The sequence below is a fragment of the Ammodytes marinus genome, assembly GCF_949987685.1.
Source record: "Ammodytes marinus genome assembly, chromosome: 22".
NCBI lineage: Eukaryota > Metazoa > Chordata > Actinopteri > Uranoscopiformes > Ammodytidae > Ammodytes > Ammodytes marinus.
The window spans coordinates 19,389,021-19,405,590 of NC_137226.1; the positions used below are offsets into that span (position 1 = coordinate 19,389,021).

At 42.4% G+C, this 16,570-nt stretch overlaps 1 protein-coding gene across 7 annotated transcripts in view; it reads right to left on the reverse strand.

The window, feature by feature from the left end:
• Positions 1 to 12,693, reverse strand: part of nav3 (neuron navigator 3) — a 136,951-nt gene extending 124,258 nt beyond the window's left edge. For all 7 annotated transcript variants that reach the window (XM_080051313.1, XM_080051312.1, XM_080051311.1 and 4 more), the window contains exons 1-2: positions 12,620 to 12,693; positions 10,739 to 10,791 (exon numbers count right to left, since the gene is read on the reverse strand). In XM_080051313.1, coding sequence (XP_079907439.1) covers positions 10,739 to 10,741 — 3 coding nt within the window. In that variant the 5' untranslated portion in view covers positions 10,742 to 10,791; positions 12,620 to 12,693. The remainder of the gene's footprint in view (positions 1 to 10,738; positions 10,792 to 12,619) is intronic.
• Between the last annotated feature and the right edge of the window lie 3,877 nt (positions 12,694 to 16,570).

Genomic DNA, 16,570 nt, shown 5'->3' on the forward strand with positions numbered 1-16,570 from the left:
CTGTTAATATCCAAGAAGTCTCACAGGGAAGAGACAGCTTTTTAAAAAGATTGTCAAAGGTAGGGCTGGTTATTGACAATGACTTCACAATATGCATCCTGATACATGAGTCACGATATGATATATCACGATACATTGCCATACGTTTAATATTGTGATATATTGCAATATTGCACATATTTCACTTAAAATGTAAAAAAAAACATAGCTGAATTACAAATGGCTATGTACGATCTGGGTAGTACATCAGATCACATTAAAATGATAATTCAGTGGACAAATTGAGTTAAAACTATTTAATTCAAAACTTTTATTCTGATTCAAAACCTGGACATTTGAGGCAACTAGGCGTACTGCAACATCTACAGGACTGGAATTTATAGTTAGCCCTAGTCAAAGCCAGAGATGACCTGACATATAGTCCCAGATGTTGGTAGGGTTCCAAAGAGGACCCTACATTACCCATAATGCAACTCAATGGAGCCTTCTGTTTGACTGTCCCTGTATTCAAACTCCACAGGATGGAGTCAAATCCCTGATAACTCCGATGACATCACCAGTCTGTCTGTTTGTCGCGTACACACACAGTATGTCCCAGTCCTGTCTGCAAAGGTAAACGTCACCAACATGAGGGATAGCATTACTGTTGACAGCCGACATATTTGGCTGTCAGTCTTTATGTCTGAAAGGGTCAGTGAGGTTAAGCTGCCGAGTCCTGAGGCATCCGTTTGCACAGCCTGCTGACCAGCTATGACGGAAGGTGAGAAATACCTGCACTAACCTCCTACTATCATGGATAAAACCAAAGCAATGCCTTCTTATGACGTCTTATTACACTGTAGACTTTAAAGCACAAATAACTATGATGGCACATGAGTTTCATCTCCTACATTCAGGTTATTTTACTTTGAAAATATAGAAGGAAGATTTATCATTGTCGTGTCAACATACAAAATCATGTGTGACATCATTGGGGGTAATCTTCAAAACGACCTGAAACAACCTGCTGATGACTTCTAATACTGAAGAGTGCAATGTTACTGCCAGTGATGCAACATTTTTTCTTACCTACAATGTTCAGGTTATTTACTGTGCACAGCTGAAATAAGATCTGAGGAGTGACTGTTCTGACAGTATTCTCTGTTTATGAACATGGACTATTAGTTGAAGAGAAGACACCATATGAGCTGTAAATGTGCATTCACTCTGGAGGGATGCTACATGTTAGGAAATATTAGTTCATTGGTTTGATGTTGTTAGCTAAATTACCTTAAGTGAACCTGCTGTGAGCCAGTAAAAAAATACATAATACTTTTTCATAGTAATCTTTTTTATTGTGTTACGGTGCTGAACAGAGAGCTACCGTAAATTAACTTTATAATTTGCTGCAGAAGTTCTTACACCACTGCAGTATTTTTTTGCAGAGCGTTTTCATTGTCTGACATTTTCTCACTGTTTCTCTCTCTCTCTCTCTCTCTCTCTCTGTCTGTCTGTCTATCTTACTCACTGTTGAAACCTGGCTGTAGTCTCTCACCCTCTGTGTGTGTCCCATAAAACAGTGCTGCAGACTTTACACCAGCTTTTCCCAGATGTTAAATGTCGGATGCAGTTTCCTCTGCTGCGTTTGTCAGACAGCAGTCATAAATCAGGTGTAGCAGCTATTTTTTAGCCATTTTATATCAAAAAGCTATTTTTTTAGGTGCAAGTTTTCCTCAATTTTTCCTGAACGAAACCTCAGCATAGTTTTAGTAAGTAAGGACAAACCCAATTCAGCTGTTAAGCACCGAAACAAGGCAAATGTTGAGTACATTTTCCCATTTAATCGTCATGGATGAAAGCAGTGATGACCCAGTAGCTTTGAGTTTACACATTTCTTGCTCCAGTGATGGCTTTCTTCAATTTTATTCCATCTGCCTCAATGATAATGTGTGTAAAGCCTTTGATGTATCGAGGAGACCCGTATTTTAAATTCAAACATGGCGCCTATGCTCATATACTTTAAATTGCTCACTGGGCTCATACAGCACATTTGCATGCACACTAGAGACTCGACTCCCCAACCGAGCCATTTCAAGACGCACGTCTGGGACTTCTGCTGGCCAAACCGACTGACTTCCTACTGGCTGCCTCACACACATGAATCGGATAAAATAAGTGGATCATCAGGCTCCCATAGACTTTCCAAATGTTTTTGGACCAAATGTATAAAATTATGATACTAAAAATAGTAATTTTTTGCAAATGTGTGATGCTCCAAACAAACTTTCCGCCATTTTACAGATTTTCCTTTTGCCAGTTCATTTTATGTTGAAAATGGTGGTCCCAATACACAACAACACAAGCGGCCACTTAACCAAAATCACTTCTCCGCTTCAGCAGTGACGTGAGATATCAAATATTCACCTTATTCATGTTGTCAGAGAGTGAGAAATGTATTCAGAGGAAGCTGGACTCCAAGGAAAACTTTTACCTGTCTTTGGTTTAGTATAAAGCTGGAGTGATAAACAAGCGTCAAAATCAATTAGTGCACCTTCAAAAGGCGTATTTTTGGTTTCAGCGTCAACAATGAATTAAACTGGACTTCTTAAACATCCAGACCACAATAGTTTTGACTTCATAAGGCAGTGCAACAATGCAACACGCCTGTTTTTGCTCAGGCATTGAAGAAGGGGAGTGGCGCTTAGCGATAAGTTGACAAATGCCATGTCGGGTGGCTAAAGAGGGTGCCAGGCAGGGTTGGAGGTTGGAGAGGGAATCTAACAGCACAAGGCAAGCTGGCCTGGTTGTGAGTTAGCTGCCAGTGGGTCAATGGGAAAAACACCTAAGAAGACAGAGAATTCAACCTTTCTCACATACCTCACTAAGCTGAATACAGAGGGAATTTGTGAAGAGACTCATTTATATTTGATTTGAGACTCCAAAAACTGCATGAGACGGTTCAGAGCAGTGAACAGAGGGAGACTACAGCTGGTGCGTCACACCCAAAGAAACTGACCTGGATCAAGGGTTAGAAGTCCTTCACTCCGCCCGCTTTAACAAGCCAGCCCTTTGCTCCCTTAACAGAACATCTGCCGATGTCGTTCAGTTATAATGACTGATTAAAAGCTCCAAATTGAGCTACAAGTGTGTCTGTAACAAGCCCCTGGATGCTCCGTTCGTGTTGCTGAACTGGCAAACATATGACAAGGTCGCCCTGTGCACCAGAACACACACCTCTTACTATAAAAAAAGAAACAGGCGCCCGAAGAAGAACAAAGAAAAAAGAGATGGACCCCAAAGAGGCTTCACAAGAGTCAAAGGGTGTGATGTTCAAACAGGTTGAGAGCAGTGAGGGGTTTCAGCACAACAGCTGCGGAGGCACTTGAGCAGCCAAACATTAAATACTGGATCTCTGAAAAATACTGAAACTCCAGGATCCTGCTTTCTATATTCTATGTTAGGAGGTCTCAGCTACGTTATCGTTGTATAAATCATATATGCAACAACGGAAACAAATCATTAAGTACAAGCTCCAGTGTCTCTCAACCAACTGGTGAGCAGACCTCACTCTTTAACGTCTGGCAATAAAAATTAGAACAGCACATGTTTCTTCTTATGGTGGTAACATCTGACGTAAACTTCTGGTTTGTCAAATGGAAACCTATTTTTGCAACTAGCTGCTTCATTACACCTACGTCAGAAACACAGCAACATGAGCTTAATATAATGCCGATTTGTGCACTGTGTGTGTTATTGGTCTCCAAAGAAAAATGTGTCTCTTAGATGCTAAATGCTCCACTATGTTTATTAGCTAGTTGCTATCTTTGCCTTGCCTGCTTTTCGGTGCTGGGCATGTAGTCTGAAGTTAGTTTGTCAGCTTAAAAGCAGCTGTGTATGGATATGACACAAATAAGGATATATGGTCATACATACATTTTTTAAGGGCTACAATGATTTTTGATGCCTCAACCTTATGACAGAGAGGACAATTCCCACTCTTTTACTTTGTAGAGTTTGCATCTGACAAGGGATCTCACTTCTGGTCACAAGCTCAACTCCCTACCATCAAGCCAGCCAGACTGTGCCCAAGTTGAGAGAATGAATTACACCCCCTGTACAGCTATAGTTCCAGCAGTCTGAGCTGGCACATCTGCCTCTGCCCTCTGCAGGGCCAATCACTACCAAGTGCTGGGCATGCACAATAACATCAGGGATATTTCAGAAGATTAGAGGTCCCATAATCCATTTGTCGGTGTGCATTTCCACGCCAACATACTCTCATAATAGGTGAGTGGCCTGACAGCCAGGGATGATATACTCAAATGTACAACCGCGAGAAAGATTGTCACACAGATGCCAGTTGGTCTGTTCTTACAGGAACCCGGGACCAGGGCTTCAAATTAGGAACGCAATAGATTAGAAGCAGAGATTAATAGCTAGCTGTGCTGATAATGTGAGGTCAAGTCTGTGAAGAGGACACTACAGAGTGGCTTGTGTCTTCTTGTCTGGCTGGTGTGCGGGGTGCCCACAGATGGGGCCCAGATGACACTGGTAGGCTTTTAATAGTCTCAGAAACTCTAACCTCAAATAGGCCTCAAAAACAGCACATAACGCCCAACATGATGCATAGCATGACTTGTCTAGTTTAAGTGGATATTACTAATCGCTTTGCTGATACAACTTACAGTTTAGTTTGGTTGAAAGTCGAAAGTAAATGCTACAGATTTGGTTAGTGCCACTGGTAAGTCATTCTTTGTTTAGCAGATATTTAAAACACAAATATCACATCAATATGACATTTCCCTGCTGATGGAAAGGCCATGGTGAGTTCCTACAAATAATTCCGATGCAACATAAACAGATTAACCTCAAATAAGAAGAGCACCAACAACAAACTTTGTCACAATTTCGCACAAACGCTCCATCAATGTAAATCAATAACCAAAGAGATTACATTGTCATATCAGATTAGATCTGGCGAGAGCCAATGCTACAAATAGCCATTCTAAATATGATCCATGAGGCGCTTTAAAATCCAATACCACAAATGAAAAAGCAGCGGGGAAGAGCTTAAAGACTTTAAAGTGGTGAGTTGTTTGATGTAATCTTTCCTGCCCTGACCTGTCTTGCTGACAGATGTTGCATCCCTGCATCTTTGCATGTAACAGTTTGGCGAGTGTTTGTTTTTTACCCCGACATCCTTTGCTGAGGTGGCTAGAAGCTAAACGCACACACACGCATCCAAAGTGAAACTGCACCGTCATCCGTATTGCAGTGGAAGCGCTCTGTGGTTAGCTAATGATGTCTGTCTATAATGAGGAGGATTAGTGTTGCGCAGCTTTAATATTTTCTGCTGAATGGGCCTCCACTGCCTGCCGTTCCTGTGTTTGAGCAAGATTCTTCTGAGTAATGAAAAAAGAGAGAGTAATCCTTCATCCCATTGGAAAACCTGTGTGCACATCTAATTTCTTTGGATGTCTGTACAATCACGGGGAAAATGCACTGTCAGAGAGCGTGTGGTTTTTCATCGGTGAGGGATTACAGTGAGGCGGGCCAGACAATTGAGGGCTTCACACAAACGCTGTGTGAGACACTACAGTACATCCACAAAATGCATTCATAGTTTTACATCAAATTAAGCTGACCCTTCTATCCAAAAAGGGAGGGGGGCCAATCAACCTCAGCCTCCACACCTGCCTCAGGTCACTCACTAGCCACTGAATCACGTCCATGTTTGACATGTTCCCTCTCTTTTCTTGTATATTGTGACAAAGCTGAAAACCTGTAAAAAGAGACTGTATTCAGTAGTAGACAGACAGAACAGAACCTGACTCAAATCTCCACTGAGTTGAAAGCTCCTTTTAAAGCTCCTGTCATTCCTCATTTTCGTTTAATCTTCAAAAGCTTGCTCAGTGGTTGGAGATGATTTCTTCTGGGACCAAATGTGTAGTTGTTGGCCCCTCAATGTCCCCCTACTCCCAATATTGAGGAACAAATTCCTATACAACAATACATCCAACCAAAAACTATACCCCAAAACACACCGGCCGGAAGCTCTGCTGGAGAACAATGTTCATGTTCACAATTTCCACCAGTCAAACCACTGGGCTTCAAATGTGAGGAATCCCATTTGCATTAAGAATATAGAACATTTTGCATAGAAAATACTTATTCATCCATGAATGCAAGCAAAGCCTGCTGAGTACAGTAATGGCCAAAGTACATATCTGGCATTTTGTTGTAGATTGCCACACTTCCACTCTATCCTCAGGAGAATGATCAAGAATTGTAATTCCGTCGTCTATACAAAAGTAGTAAAACCAGGGACTTGGGGGGGATCAACAAGCGTTTAGTTAAACACTGGAAGTGTAATTATAACTCATTATAATTTGATTTTCTTTTAGCCTTTTAACCAAAGTTTGACCTTTCAGTATTACTGAATGGAAATGTGCACTGTATAAATAAAGGCTGTAAATATACACTGTAAAATGTAAGGAGATCAACATTGAGACTCTTTTACAAATTGTTCTTGATGGGAGCAAATTAAAGCAAGTAGGGGAGAGAAAACTAGAAAATGGTGGCTAATAATTCATAATGTTACTGTTCTTTGCAGTGCTATATTATGGGCCTGTTGAGCAGGCACCCTTCGGCCATAATAATGACATTATAATGATGAAGTATTCAGGAGCCAATATAAGGCTTGACATGACTGGCCCATACTTTAAATGTCACCATTCACTCCAGATGTGGATGCAACCGGAACATTTTCCTCCAAAAACTAAATCATTTTGGAAGTAAAACAAAGATTTTAGAGGAAGTGGGCTGCTGATGGCAGATGTTTGTGAAAAGCCGGAGCCGACCGTTATTGGCCAATACTCTTACTGACCTTCAACGCATCTGCCAAGTTCTTCTGTTGGATTAAGCTCTGCAGGAAATAGTAGAACTTCAACTGACTTGTGGATCTCTGGCATTGTTCAAATGGGTTTAGTGGGGCAGGGAAAATACGTATTATGTTTGTAGATTAGCCGCAAAGCCTGCAGATGCTGGTGCAGTGTTAGTTTTCTGCTCCTCAGCTTCCAAGCAGCTGCTCAGTTGGCCTCTGTCCGATCACTAGACTGGCAGGGACCCACCACTCAGAGAGACAGAGCTTGTGACGGCATGGATCACCATTTCAAGTCCCATATGGGTAAGAATCTGATGTGCAGAGGAAGTAAATCCGACTCATCTGCCCCTGCAATGACAGCTGCTGTTAGCTGCTGTGATGTATTTGGCCCGGGCGTTTAAGCTCCAGGTGCTACAGTATATAGGTGGCCTGTGGCAGGTCTCCAAAGTTCACAGCTTGTGTTGTCTATATGCAGCCCAAAGTTAAATTACATTTATAGTTTTATTCAGGACAGGGGGAGGGGTTGTCAGTAAATAACTAAAGTTTCCAGATTGATATCAGCGTTCGAGCCCATGGGACGTACAAGCCACGCAACATACTTTTTGGCGCATATGGACGGCCATATGTTCACGTTTCGTCACCTTGATCTCTTTGGGTCATTCAGTTCACTTGGTCTGGCCAAGAGGGGTAAAAAATAACTATGCTATTGTTGTTTCATTCTGGTAGTGTTTGTGTTCACACTGACTTTCATCAATGGACCAAGAGCAGTACATATTAAAGGTGGAGCAGCTATCCTAATCCAAATCCCCTTTTTGTCAAAAATGAATATCTCCTAACCATCCGGCAGAGGTGCTTTGGTTTCGGTGGTCAGTTTGATTATCAACAAGCTATCTTTAGAATCCCTGACTCAACCTTTAACACAATTTACTATATAGGTAATTCAGTGATTGGACCGTCATCCTGCATCATCAGTGCTACAAGGAACTAAGTCAAGGAAACACATTTTGAGGGACACAAAGACAGATCTGGGTCCAGGCCTGCAGAGGGCTTCGATTGACAGCCAATAAATTATTCAACCAACTTTTAGCAATTAAATATATTTGCAGCTCAGTGGGAACGGGTCCTGCATCTGTTTTATTAACCAACTGCGGGCTGCTGACTACTTCTGTCTTAAGTATCCTGACCTCACAACAACCTCACATCTCCTCCAATCAACTACAGTTTACAAACTGTTCCCTTCACCTGCCACAGCATAAACCTTGATTTTTCCAAACTGTGGTTCTTTGTGGATGTTATGTGTCGGATGTTTCCTTCCTCTTGCGCCCGCACTATAAGCAACCGTGCTTCCTCAAACTCTTGTTTTCCCAAGCTTGGCCGGACCCTCTGTGGTCAGAGCAGGTGGTGGAGAGTAAGTGAGTGAGACAAAGAGCTTAGCTGCACACACACACAAACACACACACACACACACACACACACACACACACACACACACACACACACACACACACACACACACACACACACACACACACACACACACACACACACACACACACACACACACACACACACACACACACACACAAAGTTTGGCTGGCATATCATATCGAGCCACATGCTTGCTGTGCGGCTTGCAGCTCACCCTGAGTGACCAGTGCGTCAGTCTGTGTCTGTTTCCTAGCCTGGGCAGCAATCAATTTTGGGGTACAAAATATGCACAGAGGTTTTGTCTTTCCAGAACAAGTTTCGACACATTGAACTTGCACGGTGACATTAGGGGTTACCAGGATTCACATGACCTTAACATGTTCTTCCTTCCTGTTTCTTTTAATGTTGTTTTTCTTACAAAAAGTGCAGTCTGCTTCCATTACAGCTGCACTTGCCATGGAGGAAAAGGTAAAACAATACAGAAAACTGCTCAACTGTGAAACCAGTTGTAAAATATAATCTGCTAGCCCCCCCCCCATAATGGTTTTCCTCAGACCTCCCAGAGAGTTTATCAAGTTCATTGACTTCTCTATGTACAAGCCGAAAAACATTAAAGTACTGACACATATCGGCAGCTGGATAGCCATGTAGATAACACCACCAATGTTGGTGCGGAAAACCAGGGTTTGATTGCTGGTCAGTGTGGGGCAAATCCAGTGAACACTTAATCCTGGCTGCCTACCTCCAGTTGTTAGCCTCTTTGGATAAACGTGTGTGCTAAATGTATGTAATGTTATGTAATTAAGACAATCCCTGCGTTCCAATACCCATACTTCCTGCTATTTAGTATGGTAGAAAACAAAAGTAGAATCTCCCAATTATTGTTTCGTCAGATGCAGCATGCTTAAAACTACCTGGGGATTTTATTGTGAAAATCAGCATGTTTTATCGCCCGATTCTGACCCACAATCCAATGCGCACAGGAAATTATGTCACATCGACAGTGCCTCAACGTGAAAACCACCAGCAATGTGACGGATAAATTAGGAAGAAGCTAGTTCAAGGCGTGATGTAACGATGATATTAATAAGTAAAAGTATGTTCTTATTGAATGCCTACTGCATGCCAACTACATACTCTTTATCATCAGCTGAAGTATGTAGAATAGAGAAAAGAAAGAGTATGTCATTTGGAACGCAGCCAATGTAAAATGGTGCAATAAATGAAAAGAATTCTGTCGGGTGAGCAATACGCATATATACAAAACACAGCTCAAAGGGGCTCAAAGACACAATACACACACTGTCAGGAGCCCACAGTGTCTCACTAAGAAAGCAGATAGATGGCTTTAGTCACTTTTAATGGCAGGAGGGCAGATGCCAGGGCAAACCAACCACTGCATAAACACTTAGTCAACCCTAGTTAAAGTGAGGTGTAATTATCTCACAGTGACGACAATCAGCGGTTACACTACAGCCCGTCATCTCATTAACAGAGAGGGGGGAAAACGACACCGGCGGCCGCATGGCAGCCAGGAACACAGATAATTGAAAATGGCACGGTAAGTCAAATATGTTATGGGTTTGAACTTTATGGGGCCCTACTGTGTATTTTAGCTAAGTGGCAATGCGGTTACTTCAGTCATCACCATAGTTCAGAAGAGTGGAGATGGTTAGGGATTGTGATCAGAGCCTGTCAGATCGGTTACTTGAAATCATGTGAAATGAACACGCAAACGAGTAACAGTGAAAGTGTGTCTATGGGATATGCTCCATTTAATTTAAGTCAAGGCTTGTAAACATGTGACTTGGTATGTACACTATAGGGCTCAGTCGTTGCCTGTTGTCAAATGTTTTCCCAACTGACTGGCCGTACAACCTTCTCAGCCTGTGACCATCCACATGAACATCAGTAGAAAGTGTTTGTGAAGGTGTGCCCAGGGTAAGTGTATAATTAAGAAATGATTTTAAATAAATAATGTGTTATTACATAGCTTAGTAGATGTACTCATTCAGCATAATTCTGAGAAGTAATAACTCACAGCTGTCAAACATGTAGCAAAATAGAAGTATTAAGTATAACACACATTATAGATACTTAAATGCACCATTTGAGTATGTGTGCTTTCATTTTAGTTTCTTGGATCTTTTGATCACAGGAAAGTACTTCTGAGTCTTCACAGCCCAGAGCAGGTGATTCAGGAATGCATTTTCAATCACAGCTTTTGTAATACTGGCACAGTCAATGGGATGAAGTGCTGCTCTCTGTACTCTAGGAATTTAGGTCCATCTTACTGTTGCTGGTGTAACTTTAAAGCTACAAATGTCAAACTTAATTTCAGCTTCACAACAGTTGGTACCTTAGATAAATACTATTCAATAACTGCACATTAAAGGATGGATGAATGATACAATATACAATACATAACAGTTAGGCGGAAACACTCACCATTTGCGACTGGCTCCTGGGGCTGCCATTGATATCCTCCACCTTCTCATTCGCTGTGTGAGAAAAAGGAAAAAAGACAGATTTTTACTGCCGACCCACGCTGAACTTTAACATCCAGACGTCCACTGACTTTTTGACTTCAGGTACACAAATCCGGCAGGAAACCTCTGTTAAGGTTACCATCGCAGAGTCTGTGTGGGTGTGTTTCTGTATGTGTGTGTGTGTGTGTTCATACATGTGTGGGTGTGTTCACATGTGTATGTGTGTGTGTGTGTGTCTGTGTGTGTGGAGGTGCAGAGCGACGCAGGAAAGGTCTGGAAAGCGAAGCTGCCTAATTCGTCAGCTGCCGCCAGAGAATTACTGACAGGCCAGCTTGGCCTCATTGTCTGTTCGGGTGAGCAGGGAGGGTAAAGTTTCAGTCCAACAGAGAGAGAAAGAGAGAGAGTGTGAGGGAGAAAAAGAGAGAGAGAGAGAGAGATAGAGAGAGAGAGAGAGAGAGAGAGAGAGATAAAGGGGTTGGATAGAACAACGGAGTTAGGAAGTGAGACAGGGTTTAAAAAAAGTGTGAGAGATTTAGGGAGACAGACAGCATCAGTGAGAAAGGCAGCATATGTAACAGAGAGGAAAATGTGTTGGTGTGTGTGTGTGTGAGGTTGTCGGTGTGTTAAAAAGAGTCCCAGACAGAGAAAAGTTAAAAGAACATTGATAGACACAAAAAGAAAAACAAAGCAAGAAAGAGCAAAGACTTTTGACACAAGAACAAAAAAAAGAACGTGTGAGGGAACAAAGACTAAATTGTGTGACGGACCTGGGCATGATTACAACAAAATCTGAATTTATTACTCATCATTTATTACTGTGTGAATACTACCAGGTTATGAAAATATTGTAATTATTTTAAAATTAAACTTAACAGTAACCTTTAGGTCAAGTCAAGTCAAATGTATTTAAGCCGTCACAAATGGCCTCGAGTGGCAGTGAAAAGTGTAAAAGTCACTTCACTATTTTGTCCTGACCTCCTTTCTGGGAAGCTGTCCGTCAAATGTCCAAGTAAGAGAGTTACTGAGATTAGTAAACATAATGTGATTGCTGCATTTATATGATAGTCCATCACACTATTCTTTGCTACCAAGCCGTAATCACATTACACCAATGTGTTAGCCTGTAATGTATTAATGCGAAACAGGAGAAAAAGTGGAGGATAAGAGAAAATAATATCTGAGAGAGAAATGACAGGCGGGGTGAGACAGCCAACAGGAGAGAGACACCCAGATCAAGTTCAACTTGGAGAGAGAGAGAGAGAGAGATAGAGAGAGAGCGAGAGAGACAGACAGAGAGGGGGGAAAAGAGAAGCAGAGCACTGAAAGAAACAGACATAAAAGGGGAGAGAGACAGTCATAAGGACATGAAGATAGAAAGATGGGGCACATGCCTCTGAACCCATGGGTGTCAGAGCCACAGATCTCTGCTCTGCTGCAGCTCAGCCCAGCACCCAGAACAAGGGGGTTGATGCTGCTGCGATTTGGCCCAAATACTCCATCAGACTGAGGAACCACTTCCTTCCAACTTCACCACAACAGAGACCAAACATTATGTGTGTGTGTGTGTGTGTGTTTGCGTGCATGCGTGGGTGGGTGGTTCATATCCCAGACAGAATGAATTATGGACACATGCGTTGCTTCACAACTGCTGATAACACATTTTTAATATACTTTTTAAACATTGAAAGACCTGAAGTAAGTCAAACTTTCTGGTTCGTCATGATAACAATGCAGAATACAGGTGGGTGTGGTGTGTGTGTGTGTGTGTGTGTGTGTGTGTGTGTGTGTGTGTGTGTGTGTGTGTGTGTGTGTGTGTGTGTGTGTGTGTGTGGATGGCTACCTATGATCTGGATGATCTGTGCCAGCAGGACTCCATCGGTGACGTCCTGGCTCAGGTCCTTGATGAGGCGTTGACAGCCAGACTTGGCCAGGTAGTGATTGGCCCAGTCTGTGTAGATCTGCAGAGATAGACAAAAAAAAAATCTGTAAGCAAGGACGTGTGACTGAACAGAATGACTACCGAAAAGCACTTCACTACACACATTATTTGGTGTCCTCATTGGTTGATAAGGAAGTTTGAGTTCTAAAATCCCCAAAACAATCATGACTTTCCATTTATTATCAGAAAAGCACAGTCGAGAAAACACAGAAATACAAGGACATCAAAGAGAAGGGCAGACGTGGTTTTTGGAAGTAAAGATTACGAACACCGAACGACTGTACATGGATAGTCTAAAGTAACATTTGACCTTGCCCCTGAAGTTTACTCTAGCCTTCAGTCATGTCTAACCTTCGACCAAGGCACTGACTCCTCCATGCTGCCTATCCCACACCTGCCTCTCAGTTTTCTCTACAGTGAAGTGTTAGATGTCCTGCCACAGAGTGCTGTCCAAACATTGGGGCTCCTTGCACATCTGCACAACTAAAACACAAACATGTCATCCAGCTTCAGCACCCTGGATCGCACAGAGAGCTCTACGCTGTTTAGTATCTTTCTCCACAGGAATTCATAAATGATCTTTTGCCTGCATTGACAGATACAGTCCTTCAAGCAAAGACAACACACAATCTTTCAGATGTCTCCATGGGACGTTTAGTTGAAGTTGCTTACTTTTTTAAAAGGAGCATGTAGAAATTAAAATGTAATGCTCTTCACAGTATAATTGAGACGTTTACGGTAACACGTGGATTCACTTCCCAAAAATGTGTCTTAACCCAGAGGTGCAGCGTGTCGGATAATCTTTTGTGTTGGAAGCTAAACCTCTTAACAGCCGCTTTGTCTTTCATTAGAGCCCATAAGCCAACTGATAAGCAACGCTTTGTCTGACAGGCTACGGACGGATCTGGACAGCTGCTGCGGTTTCACCGGGCTCCAAATACGAAGGATGTGAATCACGACATTTGGCCCATCCAAGTGCATGGCCCCACAAATGCAGACGCACACTGAAATAACCTGGTTATTTGTGTACAAACAGCGCCATCCAAATCCCAGGACTGCTGATTTTGGGAACCCCAAACAGTTTCACAAACCCAGAACACTTTCTTTCCAGCCCTGTATCACTAAGAGGCAGACAGCACCTGAGAAATGTCAGCATGAAACAGAAAAGGGATCCAGTTCCCCCCCCCCACCCCCCCACTGTGAGGGAGGTGCATTTGATGCAAATGTCAAAAGACAGCCATGGAGAAAAAGTCTTTCTTCCAGTTAGGCTCCAACTGAGATTGGAGGAAAAACATGTACCAGCCCATATAAAGACACTGACCGCTGCAAAGATGTCTGAAACTCTACTTGTTATCTCCGGATTTGACGGGAAAAAAAGCAATACCGGTCTGAGAAGCTTTGAATGGTGAAAATCCCCTCAGAAATGTAAGGCCTTCCATTAGCACGGGGGGTCTACAACTATATAAAAAAAAGATCCCCTTGAAGTCAAAAAGTACTATGAATTCAGATGTAAAGTTCATATTTAAGTGTTAAATATGTATTTATTCAGTTCTGCACTCTACTCCCTGTCAATCAAACTGTGTGGTAGAACATACGGCCATTTCTGTCTCGGGGATTTTCTGCAGATTTGGTTTCTATTAACCAGAACAGGCTTCTCTGCATCTGGAACGGTAGGCACCTCCCAAGGAATCCCCTCATAAAAAAAACGTATTTCTCATGATGAAAGAATCCCTTTTTCCCCTCATTTACCTCACACGCCGCTCTCAATTAAAAGCCCTCCTCTCCCACTCTTTTTCTGTTTCTTGGAAGCGAGACGGTTGCTCCTTTTAAAAGACGCCGCCTTTCAGAAGTTTGTATCGATTGTGGTTTCCTTTCTGCTACTTTTCTCCATGATGAGAAGTCGTAAAAAGAAAGAGAGAAATGAGAGCCGGCGTAAGGGAAAATACACACAGCCTGCTAAAAGCCTGCTTGCAATAAGAGGCATATGCGCACAAATAAAACACATACTGGGCGCGCTTTACGCATACGCACAGAAAAACACATACGGCGGATGCAAACCACATCCCATCGGGGGGCAAGTAAACAAAAAAAAAGAAGGGAACGGATAGGAGGATGGATAGAGTGTGTGCAGAGGAGAGACATTTAGAGCCTATGTGCTGCCCCTGCTGACAACTGCAGTCACACCAAGCTGCAGGAAATTCCACCATGGGCTGAGCACACACACTGCTGGACAGCTAAGTCCGTCAGAGATCTGGGACGGAGAGGAGAACGTGGGTTTGATCTGTTACAATGTTTTAGCGACTGCCTTCCACTCTCCCTCTGCCCTTAAAAGGGAAAAGAGACAGAGGATTAACACTTCTGCACAGAAACAGAGAGATAGACCGTCAGCAAGTGACTTAACACTCAGCTCCCCTGTCAGCAATAGTCAGCCTTCCATCCAAATCCAGCTCACATTTGAATAAATTCTCCACCAAATTAGCACAAGAAAAAGCTAATGAAAGCGTGTTTGCAGACGATGTGACGCAATTAAAAGAGCATCAGTCCAAACTTGAACTTAAGCAAAAGAGTTTGGAAGTTAGCTTTATTAAATGTATCCTTTGAGGAAAGATACAATGTCCTCATCGTATAGCAAACCAATCTGTTCATTTCTCTAGAGACTAATACATCTTGATTCATGCAAGTCTCTTTCCATTGCACTTTGTTGCAACTAGCTTTTATGTGAGGACCCAGTTTGCCTTTCAATGACAATCTCCACACTTGTTGACAGAGCAAGCAGGGGAGTGAGGAGAGGTGGTAGGGAGCAAGCCAGACAGCTGGCAGAAGGTGCCATAGCAGGCGGATGAATCCAATTTGAGTGAATTTGAGTCCAAAGGAGTCAGCTGCCTGTGCATCTGCCACAGCTCCTGGAGGGATATGATTGCAATAAACATAAATCTTCACAGCTATACACTACCTATCAAGGTCAAGCTGTATTTGCATTTGATATAGGGTGGGTTTGTTTTATTCATGGAGTAGTGCAGTATTTATCACAGCAAGACAATTGAGCTTCAAGAAGAAAGTAAACCAAAGCGACTTTCAAATCCTGCTCCGTGCAAACACTATTTCCTGTCTGCAAACACTTGTCTTGCCGACTGCTATAAAGCCTTGATCTACAGTAGGAATTTAAAATGGATCAAACAAGCCATTGAGGGAACAAGTCTCATCCCCTTTACATGTATCAACTGCTCTACCAGTGATCTGAGAATGACAATGATTTGTGCCTTTCTCTCCTGTAGGTCAAATTGGAGGCACAGGATAAAATTAATGAGCTAAGTGGGCTGCGGTGAAAAGCATTTGCTAAGCAGAGTGGACATGTGATAAATCTGGGTAGGATGCCCTATAAAAGGTTCACAGGGTTTACTTTTTTCCTGAAAGTTCTAAAAAAACAGTTCAGAGCTGCTTCCACTAAAACCTGTTTATGATCAACCTAACAGTGTCGATTCTAAACACTTCCAACTCCTTCTTGGAAAACAGTCAATTTTTCCTTGAGGAGCAGCAGGTGAAACATTAAAAATTACAATCGCAGATTATTTAAAATTGATTCAATCCCTTTGAACTTTTTCCCCTTTAGGCAACAGTTGCTGGAAAGTATTCGTTTTGAAGAAGAGCCCCACTTTGTGTCAGCTCACAATAACGCTGACTCAATTTCAATGTTTGTTTTTGGTCCGACCCACTTTGGAACAGCGTGTGCTCCAAAATTCTGTTTCAAACTGTCAACGTGTGGAGGCAAAAGCCAAACACCTTTTTTCTTTCAGCACTGACACTGGGACATGGTTATGATTCAAGCCAAACCCCTTCTTTAGTTACTTTATT